The following is a 17,084-nucleotide window of genomic DNA, read 5'->3' on the forward strand; positions in this document are numbered from 1 at the left end:
AAGAGGGTTAAGTTGGGATTGTAACATCCTTACTAAGGTCACATCCCTGAGTCAATGTAAAGGGAGTTTCCCTGGAGTGTGGCCTCCACCATCTTTTATCTTACCCCCCCACCAAAAAAAAAAAAAAAACAACAACAAAAAACCCCATTGCTGTCGAGTAGATTCCAACTCATAGTGACACTATTGGACAGAGTGGAGCTGCCCCATAGGGTTTACTAAGGAGCACCTGGTGGATTCAAACTGCTGACCTTTTGGTTAGCAGCCGTAGCTCTTAACCACTACACCACCAGGGTTTCCGCCTTTTTATCTTACAAGAGATGGAAGGAAAAGGGAAACAAGCAGAGAGTGGGGACCTCATACCACCAAGAAAGCAGAACTGGGAGCAGAGCATGTCCTCTGGATTTGGGGTTCCTACATGGAGAAGCTCCTGGTCAAGGGGAAGATTGATGACAAGGACCTTCCTCCAGAGCCAACAGAGAGGAAAGCCTTCCCCTGGAGCTCACGCCCTGAATTTGGACTTCTAGCCTACTAGCCTGTGAGAAAATAAATTTCTCTTTGTTAAAGCTGTCCACTTGTGGTATTTCTGTTATAGCAGCACTAGATGACTAAGACATTACTCAACTTACTTGTGAATTGGGTTCTAATCCCTGACAGCTAACAGGTGATTGATTTGAAGCTCACGGCAAAATATCTGCCCCACAGTTATACTTGTACTTCAAAAGGGTAGAAAACTTCAAAGTTTGATAATTTAGTTGCTACTTGTTACAATACTTCATTTTTTCCATTGGCCCTATGGCATCTCGGTTCCTGTTTCATCTTGAAGCATTTAGGTTTTCCTCATCATGACAGAGGGTTCCAAAAGATCACTATGTCTCCCAACGTGCAACCCCTGGCCCCTACTCCCACCCTTGAAATTCAGTTTCCTCAACCCTTCAGGTTTTTGTTATTATTCAGCTACATGATGTCTGCTTTTATTGCTTCTTTCAAGTATGCTTGCTAGCTACAAAAGCACAAATGTATGTGACAAGTTTATGCAAAATAAAGTAAAACAAGAAGGTCACTTTGTATAAAGTAGGTAAGTAAGGTCTAACTGGGCAAAAAGGGAAGAAAAGGCAGTTTCCTGAAAGTCAGTGCACTACAGGCCCAAGCCTGAGTTCTCTTAAGGGCTTCCACCTAGAACTGAGTGTCTACCTTTCACGGACCAAGGGACATACTCTGACTGAAAGAAGCAGGCGACTACAGCCCAAAGGCAGAAGACAGGACTGACAAGTTTTTATTCAAAGGTACATTTCTAGGTGCATAAAGAGGCCACAAGTTAATGTTGTTAAATCAAGTATCTACTAACCAAGCACTGAACTCAAAAAACCATCTAAGAGAGAAAAGGAGACATGAGATAACCACAGAGAACCAGCCATCCAGAGTTGAATTTCTGTCGTACAACCTCCCCTCCAATAAAACGCTGGACACCATTAGAGAGCAAGTCACGGCTGTTGAAACAACGGAGCTGGAGGTGCTGACTTGGCCAGATGCACTGACCCCAACGAGGCACTTGAAGATGAAGAATTTGTAGCTGTAGTATCCCAACTGGAGAGATGTGGTTTGGATCCGTCCTCCAATGTAAGGGCTAACAACCCTAGGGCAAGTTATCTGATATCCCTAAGCAATCTCCTCAGGTCCCGTCTGGTTGCACCCTCCCAATTACGACTGCAAAGAACACTGGAGACAATTAACCCATCCCTTAGTCCTACAGTCTCACCTTTCTTTTTTCCTTCAACCCTTTTACAAAAGGTGTCATAAGGCAAAGAGTTTTGAGTTCTCAGAAAACAGGGTCTTGGATGCTTTTGGAGGTTGAGAGGCATAAAACAGCAGTTTGGAAATTCCTTCCATCTTATGGTACTGATTTAGTTTCAGACTTGATTTCTTCTCTATTTCCTCCCCTCCCCCCACCTGTGCCCTCTCACGCCCACACAGACATATTGGCATCAAATATCTCTAGGATATGATCTCTAATGGGATTTTCCAGCAGAAGAGATGCTGTCCTTTGTCATCCAGAAGTTCCCACTCCACCACCAGTTTTATCTGGAGAATGAGAAAAAGAGTTGAGAAAAATGGAACTAGGACCTGACCTCGCTCCATAATTGGTTTACAATCCTGTATGCAGATTGTAACAAACTGCCTAATTCCTCATATTTTTCTCTTTTAAGTCACGTCATCATGAAGGTTACTTAGGATGTGGGCAGAGCCTGTGGCCTTAAAAATTAGAAGAGGGAATCAAGTTATATCTATGATTTGGTGTTAGCGACACCTCATGGTAACCTAATTACCTTACCAAATACAATTTCTAAGCATTCTTTTCCCTTTCAGATCAATGATAGACAAGTGAAGCCTTAGATGAAAAATAATTTTACATTCAATTTCTCATGTATATGGCAATCTGATCCAGCTTTTTCCAACTCTAACCATGAATAGCAGATAGTAAAAAGGCTAGATTCTTAGATAAAAAGAAACTTTCTTGTTAGAAATGGAAACATCAAAGCACAAAGGATGGTCCAAAGACATTTACCAGCAATGTGAAAAATTTCAGTGAGAACAATCCTTTGTAGCCATATAAACTCAATTAATTTCCTTAAACTATTTTCTAATAATATATCTCATTAGAGAGCTCTGCCTTGACTTGTTACACCCCTATCACTGGCCGTCTCTTCTAATTCTTAATAATTCACCGACCTAAGGTCGGTCCTTTCTCACATGGGCATTAGGTTGCTTGCCATTAGTTATTACTTCTCTTTTATACTCAAATGCTTCTTCACAACACAACATTTGAGGGACAATGCTTCTTGAAACTTATTTTGTAAGTTTTTCAAAACTAGTTTCTACACACTAATTACTGTTTCACTTAGTGCTTAAACAGTTTGAGCTGCTTTTTCAAATTAAATGTAATTCACTTAAAAAATAACTAATCATATCCTGACTGATACTCTGTATGCTTAACTGAGGTTCAGAAATTCCCACAATTAGATGGATACTCTACAAATTAATTTACAAACCTGTCCCTGACATTTGGGGTCTCCAGCATCTCTTAAACACAGATTCCCTATATCAGAGCCTCTTCAGAATGTCCTTTAATTACTTGCTTTTTCTAGAAAATACGTGGTCAGTTTGCTCCTGGGTTCTACTTGACTTCAAAAAATGTAGCCATTTTTTTTCCCCCGTGGAAAAAATAATCCCTTTACTTCTTTCATTCTTATCAAACTTTATACTTTTAATATAAGGTTCACTCAAGCAGGATCTAATCTCACAAGAGCTTGGTGGAAAAATAAGTAGGCCTAGCAGAGCAGGTCAGAGGTGGAAGTGGGAGAAAAGAGTGGAAAAAGCTACCTCTCTATTATGGAGCTAACAAACTACCGCTCTTTTGTTAAGAGATTAATGGAAACACCAGATTTTTTTTTTTTTTTAAATAATGCTAAGACAACTTGGATCTTGAACTATTTTGTATCTGGTTAACATCTTTTAACACTGCACACAGACTCTGAAGTCACAAGACTCAGCTCTAAGTTTAGGCTGTAATATTTACTAGTGGAGTAGATTCTGTCCATATCGCATAACTTCTGAAGTTCAAATTTCTTCTTCTATAAAATAGAGATAATATTACCCCTACATAGGGTGGCCACGAGAATCAAATAAAATGTTACATGTAAAAATGGCATCACCAGGCCTAGGCTAACCACTAAGCCACAGTCAAAGAACAAAAGGACACAACAAAAACCAGCTTCCCTACTATACGATTCCTAACAATCAAGCCTATCTCCTTTTCCTCAGGCTTCTGCTTCCTCATCGTACAGATGAGGAACCCTGGGACCCCCGTCCTAATCTTTGCTTCTTGTCCCTTCCCCTCAGATTGTCAATCCAGTCACAAGGCTCCAGGGTCCTCGACAACGATGTCACTTACAGTGGGGTATTCGTTCTTCACTGGTAGTTTATTCAGGTAGTAATAGGTCTTGTCTTTTTGGATGGGGCAGTCGATTCCACTCTTACAACCATCAGGCTCAGGAATATGAAAGGGAACTGGGAGGCCCATCACAATGCCATGCACCAAGGCTGTGCTATTTTTGGAATACGTATCTACAGAGGGGGTGGAAAAAAAAAGGATCAGATTGTAAGAGAAGCAGCCTATTTCCGAACTCTAAATAAAAAATTTGGATGTATTCTCAAGCTATGGCATTATTATAAAAAAAAAAAACCCAAACCCACTGCCTTCGAGTCGATTCCAACTCATAGTGATCCTATAGGACACAGTAGAACTGTAGAACCATCTCATAGGGTTTCCAAGGAGCACCTGGGAGATTCGAACTGCCGACCTTTTGGTTAGCAGCGGTAGCTCTTAACCACTATGCCACCAGGCTTTCCATTATAAAAGTACACCATAAAGCCTATACTCTTGATTCCTAGGGTCTATTCCTCTTTTTAGTTATGCTTAGTACTAAGCACTGATCAAGCATTCACTGTAAAACCTGAAATATTAAGGAATTATGCAAAAAAAAAAAAAAGGCAGCAATCCACAGGGGTTGTTTTTGTTGTTCTAACTCCAGTTTGCTCTTCACTTCCTGTCATGGACTGAACTATATCCCCCTAGAATATGTGTTTATCAATTTGGCTATGCCACGATTCCCAGTATTGTGTGATTTTCCTATGTGTTAGAAAGCCTATCACTATGATGTTAACGTGATGGATTAGTAGCAGTTATGTTGATGAGATATACAAGATTAGATTGTGTCTTAAGCCAATCTCTTTTGAGATACAAAAGAAAAAAGTGAACAGAGACATGGGGACCTCATACCACCAAGAAGGCAATGCTGGGAGCAGAGTGTGTCCTTTGGACCCAAGGTTCCTGCACAGAGAAGCTCCTGAACCACAGTACGATTGACGACAAAGACCTTCTCCTAAAGCTGACAGAGAAAGCCTTCCCCTATGGCTGGCACCCTGAATTTGGACTTCCAGCCTACTAGGCTGTGAGAGAATAAACACGTGTTTGTTAAAGCCATCTACTTGTGGTATTTTTGTTATAGCAGCACTAGATGACTAAGACACTGTCTTTCATAGTTTTGTAGGAGAAGCAGAGCTTCATGGATAAATAACCTTATCCAAGGAGGTAACTGATCTTTGGCAGTAAATTTCAATCTGTTTCTGTCAAAGTGTATTATTAAAGAGTTTTTGAAGACTGGTCTCTGAATTTTTAAATACCCTGCCGCCCATATCTGCCCAGAGGATTCCATGAGAAATTAAAAATTCAGTGGATGGCAATACAGGGAGATCATGGAATAAGAAATTCCCATAGAATACCATGGGCTGTAACAATGGTGAAAGAAGTAAAACCTTTAGAAACTGGGAAAGATTAGAAAGAGGCGGCACATTTCCTACTAACCTCCACCTGGCATATCACAAAATAGGCTGAGATCTTTGGCAAGAAGGATAAAGGTATTATAAAATTAGGGCAACCAGTGTTGTGAGCTGTTAGGGTATTTTGGAGATTCAGAGAGTATCGGCTCTGTTTCTTTATTTCTCTCTGGTTTGGGGATGGCTTTTTTTTTTTTTGGTTTGGAACAACAGAGGGTCCAGGTTATAGCTCAAAAGAGAAAACGGGGAGCTAGTTCTTGAAGGTGTCTTCAGGCTTAGCAACAAGAGAAGACAGGAACTTTTAGGTTTCTTATTAGACTGTTTAGTTAAAAAATGAGGGGAGGATTTAAAGCAGATGGGACTGTCCAGAAATAAACATTTTGCATTTGTCTAGATTTCTGGAAGTCTGAAGGTGGTGAATGTGGTACAAGAAAGCAACAAGTTCCAACAATATTTCTTCAAGTTGAAGAAGTAAACTCAGACTTTTTTTTTTAAAAGTCTCTCTTTTTTAAATTGTACTTTAGATGAAGGCTTTTGCAGAACAAACTAGCTTCTCATTAAGTAATCAGTACACATATTGTTTTGTGACATTGGTTGCCAACCCCACAACATGTCAACACTCTCCCCTTCTTACCTTGGGTTACATATTACCAGCTTTCCTGTCCCCTCTTGCCTTCTAGATCTTGTCCCTGGGCTGGTGTGTCCATTTAGTATCATTTTGTTTTATGGGCCTGTCTTATCTTTGGCTGAAAGGTGAATCAGGAGTGACTTCATGACTGAGCTAAAAGGGTGTCCGGAGGCCATACTCTTGGGGTTTTTCCAGTCTGTCAGACCAGTAAGTCTAGTCGTTTTTTTTAATGAGTTAGAATTTTGTTCTACATTCTTCTCCAGCCCTATCTGGGACCCTCTATTGTGATCCCTGTCAGAGCGGTAGGTGGTGGTAGCTGGGTACCATCTAGTTGTGCTGGACTCGGTCTGGTAGAGGCTGTGGTAGTTGTGGTCCATTAGTCCTTTGGACTAATCTTACCCTTGTGTCTTTGGTTTTCTTCATTCTCCCTTGATCCAGATGGGGTGGGACCAGTGGAGTATCTTAGATGGCCACTCACAAGAGAAAGCTCAGATTTCTTGATTGTTTCTTGGGTTCCCAGTGGATTTCCTAAACCTTACAGAGACGGTTCAGTACTAAACGCACCTTTATTTTTAGGCAGGTCATAGGCTCAATAGCTGAAAGACATATTGCTTGAAATAACATTTTGGAGGAGTTCCAAAGTCTAAAGAATTGAGGTCTGTACTAATACTCTGCAGAGCTGACATTCCCGTAAAAGCCTGCTGTGCAATATTACCAAGATAGGACAAAGAAAAGCCGAGCTGTTGTCTCTAACCTGTGAACACATGGGAACCTCCCTGTTGGCTTAATGGGAGTCTGGTAGCCATGGACTGTGGAATACAGGCATATAGGAATGCAACAGGAGAAGGATGGCTAAGAGAGTAGTGAATTGTAGCCTTGTGTGAGTGGGAAGGGAAGTCACAGAACTCTGGACTGCAAATTCCCTTCCTTACATTCCCACGCTCATTCCTATATTTGAGATTTATGTTATGCTTTAGAATGAATTTGAGGGTAAGAGCCCTTTTACTCACTGCTGGTGAAGGTGACATTGACACTGTAAGACTGTCCTTTGAGCAGGCGACATGGCTGGGTGGGGCATGGGCTTACATTCACTTCCTTTATAACTCCGACCACAGACCCTGCAAACGAAGAAAAATATATTGGAGTAGGAGGAAAAATAAACCACCTAAGCTGCCCACTACCTAATGGGAAGGTGCTCAGTTCTCCCAAGTAGAGTGAACTCATTATCCTCTGACTGCTTTCCTGGAATCAAATCTTCGAAACAACGCTCAATTAAAAGCCATAATCTTGACTCATTTTACTGCTAAAATCTTTCCTATAAATCAGATGAAAAGGGAGCTAGTTAGTTTCTTGACTATGAGAAAGTTAATGCCTCTCAAACTAAACAATATCCAGAGACCATATCCACATAAGATTATGATTAAACTTAAGCTACAACCACAGGAACGCCAAACTTTCCTAGGTTCGTGTCTTCCATTCTTTCTTTCCTTCTAAATTTTATTTTGTTATTGTTGTTGAGAACATACACAGCAAAACATACACCAATTCAACAGTTTCCACATGTACAGTTTAGTGACAATAATTACATTCTATGAGTTGTGCAACCATTCTCACCCTCCTTTTCTGAGTTGTTCCTCCCTCATTAACATAAACTCACTGTCCCCTAAGGTTCCTATCTAATTCTTCAAGTTGCTGTTGTCAATTTGATCCCATATAGATAGTTCTTAAAAAAACATAATGCTCAAGGCAGACCTGTTTTACTAGTTCAGCTAAACTATTACTTGGTTTTCAGATGACTTCAGGTTTAAAGGTTTAAAGATTACCTCAAGGCAATAGTTTCAAGGATTCATCCACCCTTCATGGCTCCAGGAAGTCTAGAGTTCATGAATATTTGAAATTATGTCTTGCATTTTCCCCCTTTTCTAGTCTTCCACTCTTAATGGTAAGTGGGTCACAGTTCAAATTTAAACCTAAATGTCTGCCTCAAACTTACTTTTATTAAAATATTCCTGCTTTGCCATTCATATTCTAGCAAACAGACAAGCACTCATTTGCTGAAAGTTCTCCACTAAGGGAAAACTGCATTTTGTTCAAAAATAGCTAGAAGGCAAACCTGGAGTCTGAAACTCCAAGGAGGTAGGTCAGAAAGACAAGTTAAGTCAGTCATCTTTCTACCTCAAGTTCTACAACAGCACATGCTGATTTAATATGTCTTTGTTAATATATGTTGGGAAGTCGGCTAGATCCCAGAACAGATGGAACCTGTTTGAAGTCTCTAGATCCAGGAGTTTTTAGCTCCTGAGAGAGTCATCTGTTTTACATCCTGTTGTTACCGCAAATTGTGGATTTGAGCTGCCTGCTGCAAGCCAATACTGAGACAGGAGGAGGTAAGCAGCAAGAGGGCTTTATCGAACACCGGTATCCAAGAGATCCAAACCAAAACCAAACCCACTGCCGTTGAGTCGATTCCGACTCATAGCGACCCTATAGGACAGGGCAGAACTGCCCCATAGAGTTTCCAAGAAGCGCCTGGTGGATCTGAACTGCTGACCTCTTGGTTAGTAGCCGTAGCACTTAACCACTACGCCACCAGGGTTTCCATCCAAGAGACAGAGGGGGTTAAATTTCTCCCAAATTCTGTCTAACTCTAAAGGGCTAATGGGAGGGTTTTATAGGGGGAAGGTCAGGGTTACCTAATATTTTTAAGCACGTAGCCCACAGATAGTCTTATACATCACAAAACAACTACAAGAAACTCTTTATTAAACTAAAGATATGCGTGTCAGACATCTGGACTCTAATCCGTATGTTTGAACAGGCTGGAAAAAACTTACATAAGCATCTCTCGGCTAGTGGAACTGCTCTGCCAAGTCCACTCTGACTGAGGTAAGGGGCAAGACAGAAAATTGCAGATCAAAAGCACCGGGCAGCCTTCCTAGCTGCTGTCTTGCAGGCTGAAGGCCTTTTCTCAAGAGAACAAAGAAGAGAAGAGAGACCAAGGCCTAAGGAGCTGAGAGAGCTCCGCACCCCTCTGGAAGAGACCAGTGCAGCTGGTACAATAAAAAATGCTTAGAGATTACTTAGAGCATCATTATGGCATTAGTTATGTCAAGCTCTCAATCACCCGTTTTGAATAGAAGATAGGTTGCAAGGTATTAACGTCACAGGATATTTTCAATTTTGAGATGCCGGAAGGTATAATTGGGGGGAATTTCAGAATTAAAATTAACCATTCTATAATCAAATTAAACTTAAATTACTTCTACTCTCATGATAACATGTGACTTCTGCTAAAGTTCACCATTTGCAAAACAAAGCTCAGTCGTGCTTGTTATGCTGAGAGTGGAAGAGGCTGCTCAGCCGTAGCGGCATTTTTCAAAGACTAGAGATTAATCACAGCTTATACAGCTATACTAAAACAAACCAGAAAATATATTCCCTCTACTTTTATTAAAACACTAAAGAAAATGTATTTTCTCTACTTCACTGTGGAAACTGTACCTTGGGAAAGCACAGGTACCTGAAGAAAAAATGAATCAAAGAGAAAGAACTATAATTTACTTCCCAACAATGGGCTTTATCATCCTGGTTTCAGAGATAAGCAAACAGAGGAGCAGAAAGATTGTTGTGACTTGTCCAAGCTCACACTGCCTATAAAGGGCAGATCCAAGACTCAGTAGATTTGTCTGAATTTGAAGCTCTTGGAAAGAGTTCACTGGAACCTGAATGAAGTTTTAAATAAGTAACCATAGTGACAAATGGTAGGAGACCTCGAAGAAATTCCTGATGGAGAACTACTTGAGAACTCTGGATGAAGGTCCTGATCCTCTTAATCAAAGCCTTTTCAGGTATTTTGATTCTGGACCACCTCCTTGGCCCTCACCACTATTCTCTTTCTATCCTAGAGGTTCAACGCTCATATCCTTTGTGATTTTCAGTGATGAAGAGATATATTCTGTCAGGTTTTACAACTTTTCCCCAAACTCCTGGCAAATTCTTTGCCCAATATTTTATCTTCTTGAAATCTCTTCATTCTTTAGCCCCAGTCTGGGCTTCCCTAGAGAAATAAACAGTACTATGGAAATTCTGGTGGCGTAGTGGTTAAGTGCTACAGCTGCTAACCAAAAGGCTGAAAGTTCACATCCACCAGGCGCTCCTTAGAAACTCTATGGGGCAGTTCTACTCTGACCTATATGATCGCTATGAGTCAGAATCGACTCGACGGCAACGGGTTTTTGGTTTATTAAAGGTATGGAGCCCTGGTGGTGCAGTGGTTAAAGCACTCAGCTGCTAACTAAAAGGTTGGCAGTTTGAATCCACCTGCCACTCCACACGAAAAAGATGTGCCAGTCTGCTTCTGTAAAGATTACAGCCTTGGAAACCCTGTGGGGCAGTTCTATTCTGTCCTATAAGATCACTTTGAGTTGGAATCACCTTGACGGCAACGAGTTTTTTTTTTATCAGAGGTATGGGGGAAAAATGAAAAGTATCAGAATAGCCTTTTTCTTTTTTTTAAATATATATTTTTTGTTGTTGTTGTTATTGAGAACATACACAGCAAAAACAAAAAACCCATTGCTGTCAAGTCAATTCCAACTCACAGTGACACTTTAGGACAGAGTATAACTGTCCCATAGAGTTTCTAAGGAGCACCTGGTAGATTCAAACTGCTGACCCTTTTTGTTAGCAGCCATAGCACTCAACCACTGTATCACCAGGGTTTTCAAACACAGCAAAACATACACCAGTTCAACAGTTTCTACAGGTCCAACTCAATGACATTGATTACATCCTCCAAGTTGTACAACCCTTCCCACCTTCCTTTTCTGAGTTGTTTCTCCCCAGTAATATAAACTTATTGCCCCCTAAGGTTCCTATCCTTTCAATTTTATTTTATTTTTTTTTAAGGTTCCTATCCTTTCAAGTTGCTATTGTCAATTTGATCCCACAAGATCTTAAAAGAACATACGCTCAAGGCAGACACTCTTTACTAGTTAAGCTAAATTGCTGGTTTTTAAGGAGATTCCAGAGTATTTTTTAAAATTGTACTTTAGATGAAGGTTTTAAACTAGCTTCTCATTAAACAATTAATATACATATTGTCTTGTGACATTGGTTGCCAACCCCACGACGTGTCAACACTCTTCCCTTCTCAACCTTAGGTTCCCCATTACCAGTTTTCCTGTTCCCTCTTGCCTTCTTGTCCTTGCCCCTGGGCTAGTGTGTCTATTTAGTCTCATCTTGTTTTATAGGCCTGTCTAATCTTTGCCTGAAAGGTGAACCTCTGGAGTGACTGCATTACTGAGCTAAAACGGTGTCTGGGGGCCATACTCTCAGGGTTTCTCCAGTCTGTCAGACCAGTAAGTCTGGGTTTTTTTTGAGTTAGAATTTTGTTCTACATTTTTCTCCAGCTCTGTCCGCGACCCTCTACAGTGATCCCTGTCAGAGCAGTCAGTGGTGGTAGCCGGGCACCATCTGGTTGTGCTGGACTCAGTCTGGTGGAGGCTGTGGTATTTATGGTCCATTAGTCTTTTGGGCTAATCTTTCCCTTGTGTTTTTGGTTTTCTTCATTCTCCCTTGCTCCAGATTGGGTGAGCCCTGTGGAGTATCTTAAACAACTATTCACATGCTTCTAAGACTGCAGGGGATATTTCTGGTTTAAGGTTTAAAGATTATTTCAGGGCAATAGTTTCAGGGATTTATCCAGCCTCCATGATTCCATAAAGTCTGGATTACATAATTAGAAATTGTGTTCTGCATTTTCCCCATTCCTGCTTTGGCTTTTGAATTAGGCTGATTCAAGAAGTCTACTCACTTCCAAGTGGTAGACTAAGGAATTTAAGAGCAACTATCATTTTAACACAGGAATGACCTTACACAGAAGAACTACCTACCATCTGAAACAGGAATGACCCTTAAGAGAGGAACTGCTTACTCTTTTTGTACTGGGAACTGTACTATTTCCCATGTACTTCTGGGCTTTCTTCAGTTATTTTGTCATATTCTTTTAGGGAAAAAAATCTAAGAGGCCCACTTATGAGTGATGAAATATTTTGGCTGGCAAAATAACAAGCAGTACCTTAAATCTTGACCAAGTCATTAGGACTTTGATTTTTCCAAGAATCAGAGGGATGAACTACTCAAAGGATAAAGAGGAGGACAGAGGTCAAGGTCTTTATAGCTCCAATATAAGCTTAGGGCCCTAATTAAACTCACCTTCAAATAGGGTGAATTCACACAGCTGAAACGGCAGCAGGACCAGCTGTGTTAAAGGAGAATACTGCTATCTGAGTGTCTTAGGCTGGGTTCTCTAGAGGAGCAAAACCCGTGAAGATTATTGTTATAGACTGAATTGTGTCCCCAAAAATGTGTATCAACTTGGCTAGGCCATAATTGCCAGTATAGTGTGGTTGTCCACCATTTTGTGATTTGATGTGATTATCCTATGTCTTGTAAAGCCTAACCTCTATATTAATGGAGCCCTGGTGGTGCAGTGGTTAAGAGCTGGCTGCTAACCAAAAGGTTGGCAGTTTGAATGTACCAGCTCCTCCTTGGAAACCCTATGGGGCAGCTCTACTCTGTCTTAGCTGTCTAGTGCTGCTGTAACAGAAATACCATAAGTAAATGACTTTAACAAACAGAAATTAATTTTCTCACAGGCTAGTAGGCTAGAAGTCCAAATTCAGGGTGGCAGCTCCAGGGAAAGCCTTTCTCTGTCGGCTCTGAAAGAAGGTCCTTGTCATCGATCTTCCCTTGATCTGGGGACTTCTCTGTGCAGGAACTCTGGGTCTAAAGGATGTGCTCTGTTTCCGGTGTTGCTTTCTTGGTGGTATGAGGTCTCCATGTCTCTCTGCTCAATTCTCTCTTTTATATCTCAAAATAGATTGACTTAAAGCCCAATCGTAAAGATTAAGTCCTGCTTCATGAACATAACTGCCTTTAGTCCTTCCTCATTAACATCATAGAGGCAGGATTTACAACAGATAGGAAAGTTGTACTGGATGACAAAATGGAAGACAATCACACAATACTGGAAATCATAGCCTAGCCAAGTTGACAGTTATTTTGGGGGTGACACAATTCAATCGATGACAAGAACTAAGATATATATATATTTTTCATGTTGTTAGTTGCTGTTGAGTCAGTTCCAACTCATAACGACCCTGTGTACAATAGAATGAAACATTGCCCAATTCTGCACCATCATCACAATCACTGTTAGCTCGAGCTCATTGTTGCAGCCACTGTGTCAATCCATCTTCCTCTTTTTCGCTGACCCTGTACTTTACCAAGCATGATGTCCTTCTCTAGGGATTGATCCCTCCTAATAACATGTCTAAAGTATGTGAGACTTAGTCTCGCCATCCTTGTTTCTAAAAAACATTCTGGTTGTACTTCTTCCAAGACAGGTTTGTTCGGTCTTTTAGCAGTCCATGGTGTATTCAATACTCTTAACACCATTAATTCAAAACATCAATTCTTCTTTGGTCTTCCTTATTCACTGTCCAAATTTCACATCCATATGAAGCAACTGAAAATACCATGGCTTGGGTAAGGTGCACCTTAGTCTTAAAGGTGACATCGTTACTTTTCAACACTTTAAAGAGGTCTTTTGCAGCAGATTTGCCCAATGCAATATGATTTTTGATTTCTTGACTGCTGCTTCCATGGGTGTTGACTGCAGATCCAAGTAAAATGAAATCCTTGGCAACTTCAATCTTTTCTTCCTTTATCATGATGTTGCTCATTGGTCCAGTTGTGAGGATTTTTGTTTTATGTTGAGGTGCAATTCATACTGAAGGCTGTGGTCTTTGATCTTCATCAATATGTGCTTCAAGTTCTCTTCACTTTCAGCAAGCAAGGTTGTGTCATCTGCATAACGCAGGTTGTTAATGAGTCTTCCTCCAATCCTGATGCCCTGTTCTTCGTATAGTCTAGTTTCTCAGATTATTTGCTCAGGATACAGATTAAATACGTATGGCAAAAGGATACAACGCTGATGCACACCTTTCCAGACTTTAAACTGCTCAGTATCCTTTTGTTCTGTTCGAACGACTGCCTCTTGATCTACGTACAGGTTCCTCACGGGCACAATAAAGTGTTCTGGAATTCCCAATCTTTTACAATTTTATCCACAATTTGTTACGATCCACACAGTCAAATGCCTTTGCATAGTCAATAAAACACAGGTAAACATCTTTCTGGTACTCCCCATCTGACATCAGCAATGATATCCCTGGTTCCACGTCTTCTTCTGAATCCGGCTTGAATTTCTGGCAGTTTCCTGTCAAAGTACTATCGTAACCGCTTTTGAGTGATGTTCAGAAAAATTTTACTTGCATGTGATATTAATGATATTGTTTGATAACTTCCCATTCAGTTGGATCACCTTTCTTGGGAATAGGCATAACATACATACATACCAAAAACCAAACCAAACCCATTGTCACTGAGTCCATTTTGACTCATAGCGACCCTATAGGGCAGAGTAGAACTGCCCCATAGGGTTTTCGAAAGGAGCAGCTGGTGGATTCAAACTGTCAACCTTTTTGTTAGCAGCCGAACTCTTTAACTCCTATGCCACCAGGGCTACATACACACACACATACACACACACACACACACACACATATATAAAACCTGTTGCCATCAAGTTGATTCCAACTCATAGCAACCCTACAGGTTGGAGCAGAACTGCTCCACAGGGTTTCCAAGGAGCAGATTCAAACTGTGACATTTTTGGTTAGCAGCCTGAGCTCTTAACCACTTTGCCACCAGGGTTTCTGCGTATAGCTCCTTCATCCCGTTTTTTTCTTCAAGAGGTTCTGGAACTAACATCAACAGAACAAACTCCTCAGCCCCAACCTGCAAACATTGCAAAATTCAAGTTTGCTTGGCCCGATCTCTCAACTGAGGAAATCCCACCCCAGGGGAGGTGGAGTGTGGAGTGGTACTCAAAACCCTTTCGATGTTGGCGCAGAAGTTTTTACACTATATTTCCCAATTGAAATGCAAAGTGAAAATCTGTAACTAAAAACTCTTCTTTCCTTAAGAGGTGCTCCCCCATAGACGGAAACAAACCAGTTGTCTTGGAGTTGATTCCAACTCATGGCGACCCCATGCGTGTCAGGGTAGAGCTGTGCTCCATAGGGTTTCAAAGGCTGATTTTTCAGAAGTGGATCGCAAGGCCTTTCTTCCAAGGTGCCTCTGGACAGACTCAAACTGCCAACCTTTTGGTTAGCAGTCCAGTGCGTTAACCCTTAGCACTACCCAGGAACACCTCCCATGGACGTACATCTGCTTTTTTTTCAATAGAGTAGAACAGTTTCTGGATTTATTTCCCTTAGTTGTTTCTCTGTTCTTTTAATGTTACCATTGAAGCTCAGAGTGGTTCATAAACAGCCACCAGTTTACTACCTCTTATTAGCAGTGAGACCTTAGGCAAGTTACTCTATGTGCCTAAATTTCCTCATCTGTAAACCAGATTTTATGGAGACTGATACAGTGTTTTCACCCAAATGTTGGCTACTAAGTTTAAGGTCAGGAAAGGCGGGAACCTGAGACAGTAACAGGATCTTTCAAGTGCCAGTCCGCTAGTTCAGTGGAGCACCATTTGTTAAGTGTGAGCAGGCCAACAGTCTTCATTCCTCAGTGGTGTCTATCCTCTAATCCCCAACTTTGCTTTTGCCTCAACATGGATTTTGACCATATAGGGGAAAGAATATTCCCTCATTTACTTTTTCAACAAATTTTATTCAGCAGAGCTAGGCCCTGGATATAAATGTGCAAATTTATTCTGGCCCTATTCTGCTGTGTGAGTCTGGAATATAATAATTGCCTAATAAGATCTCCAAGTTTCCTTTCAGCTCAAAATTTTTGCAGTGATAATTAGAATAGTTCAGTTCTAATTTTAGAACTTAGAAAAGTGCTTCTAGAACTTAGAAAAGTTCTGCTAGAACAATTAATTTCACAGATATGACTGAACGAACTCACTCAGTATTTCTATCCCCCGATGTATTTTCCAACATAGCTTCTAACCATAGCGGCAAGAGGGGGTTATGTGTCACAAGACAGGATTAGCAACACAGCAAATTTTTGAGGAGGAAAAACTAGTTGCTTATGAACAACAAAATTCCATGGCCCAAAGGAGGCTTGGAATAAATCAAGAAAAGGGAAATTGATTTTTGACTTGTCAGCAAAAAGGAAACTTAAAAAAAGCAAACGGACTGGGGGGAGGTTATCCAAGACACAAAGCGTAAAAACAAAAATGAAGACGTTCTGCCCCCCCCCCCCGCCCCATTCTGTTCTGAACCCTCTGTCGTCTGCCCTGCGAACTACAGGAAACTTATCAACACGTCCACCTCTGGAAGTGTTCCAAACCCACAAGTGTGGAGTCAATTCTGACTCACAGCGACTCTACAGGACTGAGTAGAGCCGCACCATAGGGTTTCCAAGGCTGTAAATCTTTACGGAAGCAGGCTGCCACATCTTTCTCATGCAGAGCGGCTGGCAGGTTCGAACCTCCGACCTTTAGGTTAGCAGCCCTGAGCTTAACCACTGCGCCACCAGGGCTCCTCCTAGAATTATTCAGGAATCCCAAAACACGCGTTTGAAGGAAAGAGACAAAGTTTTTGAGCGGACGCGTTTCATCGAGGCCGGGCCCCTCTCCCTCCCCTAGCACCCCCCACCCCACTCCACGAGGGGTCCGGGGCTGAGCCTGGCCGCCCGCGGGACCCGCCCAGTCCAGCCCGGGGTCTCAGCGCGGGGCTCTGGCGCCGGGTCCTGCAGAGGGCGCGGGCAGACCGGGCCGGCCCGGGACTCACCGCAGTCCTTGAAGAACACCGGCTCAGCTAGCGAAGCGGCGCTGAGCGCCAGGAGCATCAGGAACGCAGCGGCCAGGAACCGCATCGCTGCCAAGTAAGGACCTAGGGCAAGTTGTGAAGAAGCGGCCGCCAGAGTCTTTAAGATAAACCTGCCCGGGAGGGGCCCGTGAGGAGCTCAGTCAGCCAACCGTTCACCGGCAACCACGGCCGAGGCCCGCCCCCAGCCCGCCCCTTGGCCA

The 17,084-nt window shown here is 41.8% G+C and overlaps 1 protein-coding gene across 1 annotated transcript; it reads right to left on the reverse strand.

Moving 5' to 3' along the window:
* Window positions 1–1,255: 1,255 nt before the first annotated feature.
* On the reverse strand, window positions 1,256–17,035 carry NPC2 (NPC intracellular cholesterol transporter 2). The gene is made up of 4 exons (XM_003408766.4): window positions 16,846–17,035; window positions 7,033–7,140; window positions 3,950–4,122; window positions 1,256–2,079 (listed from the first exon to the last, which is right to left on the reverse strand). Exons 1-4 carry the CDS (start codon window positions 16,928–16,930, stop codon window positions 1,993–1,995), a joined length of 453 nt encoding a protein of 150 aa, XP_003408814.1. The 5' UTR covers window positions 16,931–17,035; the 3' UTR covers window positions 1,256–1,992.
* Between the last annotated feature and the right edge of the window lie 49 nt (window positions 17,036–17,084).

The sequence above is a fragment of the Loxodonta africana genome, chromosome 10 (assembly GCF_030014295.1).
Source record: "Loxodonta africana isolate mLoxAfr1 chromosome 10, mLoxAfr1.hap2, whole genome shotgun sequence".
In the NCBI taxonomy this organism is placed as follows: Eukaryota; Metazoa; Chordata; class Mammalia; order Proboscidea; family Elephantidae; genus Loxodonta; species Loxodonta africana.

Coding starts and splice junctions, on each gene's coding strand:
- NPC2 (XM_003408766.4), bottom strand. CDS start 16,930: ATGCGGTTCCTGGCCGCTGCGTTCCTGATGCTCCTGGCGCTCAGCGCC. Junction 7,141..16,845: donor GGTGTTCTTCAAGGACTGCG/GTGAGTCCCGGG, acceptor CTTCGTTTGCAG/GGTCTGTGGTCGGAGTTATA. Junction 2,080..3,949: donor TGAAGAACGAATACCCCACT/GTAAGTGACATC, acceptor CTCATTCTCCAG/ATAAAACTGGTGGTGGAGTG.